The sequence below is a fragment of the Octopus bimaculoides genome, chromosome 4, assembly GCF_001194135.2.
Source record: "Octopus bimaculoides isolate UCB-OBI-ISO-001 chromosome 4, ASM119413v2, whole genome shotgun sequence".
Taxonomy (NCBI): domain Eukaryota; kingdom Metazoa; phylum Mollusca; class Cephalopoda; order Octopoda; family Octopodidae; genus Octopus; species Octopus bimaculoides.
Window position 1 is genome coordinate 9,889,876 of NC_068984.1, and position 1,136 is coordinate 9,891,011.

General features: G+C 42.7%; 1 protein-coding gene across 2 annotated transcripts in view; it reads right to left on the bottom strand.

Moving 5' to 3' along the window:
- Window positions 1–1,136, bottom strand: part of LOC106875045 (synaptic vesicular amine transporter) — a 72,355-nt gene that overhangs the window by 16,703 nt on the left and 54,516 nt on the right. For both annotated transcript variants that reach the window (XM_014923005.2, XM_014923006.2), the window contains exon 9: window positions 1,081–1,121. In XM_014923005.2, the coding sequence (XP_014778491.1) occupies window positions 1,081–1,121 (41 nt within the window). The remainder of the gene's footprint in view (window positions 1–1,080; window positions 1,122–1,136) is intronic.

Below are 1,136 nucleotides of genomic sequence, written 5' to 3' on the forward strand. Positions count from 1 at the left end.
CAGAAGTCTGGGCAAGGTTGTTTATGGAAGGCCAGCAGTCGCACATGCATACCAGCCTCCCCTCTCCACACCACTGATGTTATCCAAGGGAAAGCAAAGGCCGATACAGCTTGGCACCAGTGATGTAGCAACTCATTTCTACAGTTGAGTTAACTGAAGCAACGTGAAATAAATGTCTTGCTCAAGAACACAACACGCAGACCGGTCTCACAACCTCACGATCGTAAGCTCTAACCACTGAGTCATGCGCCTTCACAGGTATAAGACTACAAAAGAATATATTAGATTTTACAAGTCTTTAAAAAACTTTATAAGAGGTGTTGAAAGTGTTGTCCTTCATTTTCAACACATAAGTTGACTCTTCTACACATGTTTTGAAATACATGTGACGCAGTACGAACCGTGTGAAAGTTATGATTGTGCCTTTTAGCTCATTAATGGTTTTCGGGCGATTCTTGTGCATTGATCCTTTATTTGCTCCCCAGAAAAAAAGACTCTGGCGGTGTTAAATCAGGTGATCTCGGTGGCCAAAGTCCCTTCGAAATAACCCGTTCACCAAAACACTCTTGAAGTAGCTCCATGGTAATGCGCGAAGTATGTACTGTAGCTACATCTTGCTGAAAGTATGTATTATGAATTTCACCTTCAGTGAGTTGGCCTAGAAATGGAGAGACATTATTTGGGCAATATCTCTCGGTGTTGATGGTGTCCTCAAGAAAAAAAAAAAAAAAAAATTCACTGCGGAGACACTTTTTGAAAATCCTGTATAACATATTTATCATTTGCTACTTGTAACTTAGTGGAGGCGCGTGGCTTAGTGGTCAGGGTGTCAGCACCATGATCGTAAGGTTGTGGTTTCGATTCCTGCACCGGGCGACGCGTTGTGTTCTTGAGCAAAACACTTCATTTCACGTTGCTCCAGTCCACTTAGCTGGCAAAAATGAGTAACGCTGCGATGGACTGGCGTCCCGTCCAGCTAGGGAATACATACGCCATTGAAACCGGGAAACCGGGCCCATGAGCCTGGCTAGGCTTTAAAAGGGCGCATTTATTTACGTGAAATGTTTTATTTTTGCTTACCTTCACCGAGGATTCTCTCTTCATTGTTAATAACTGCAGAACTGAAAAAAAAAAAA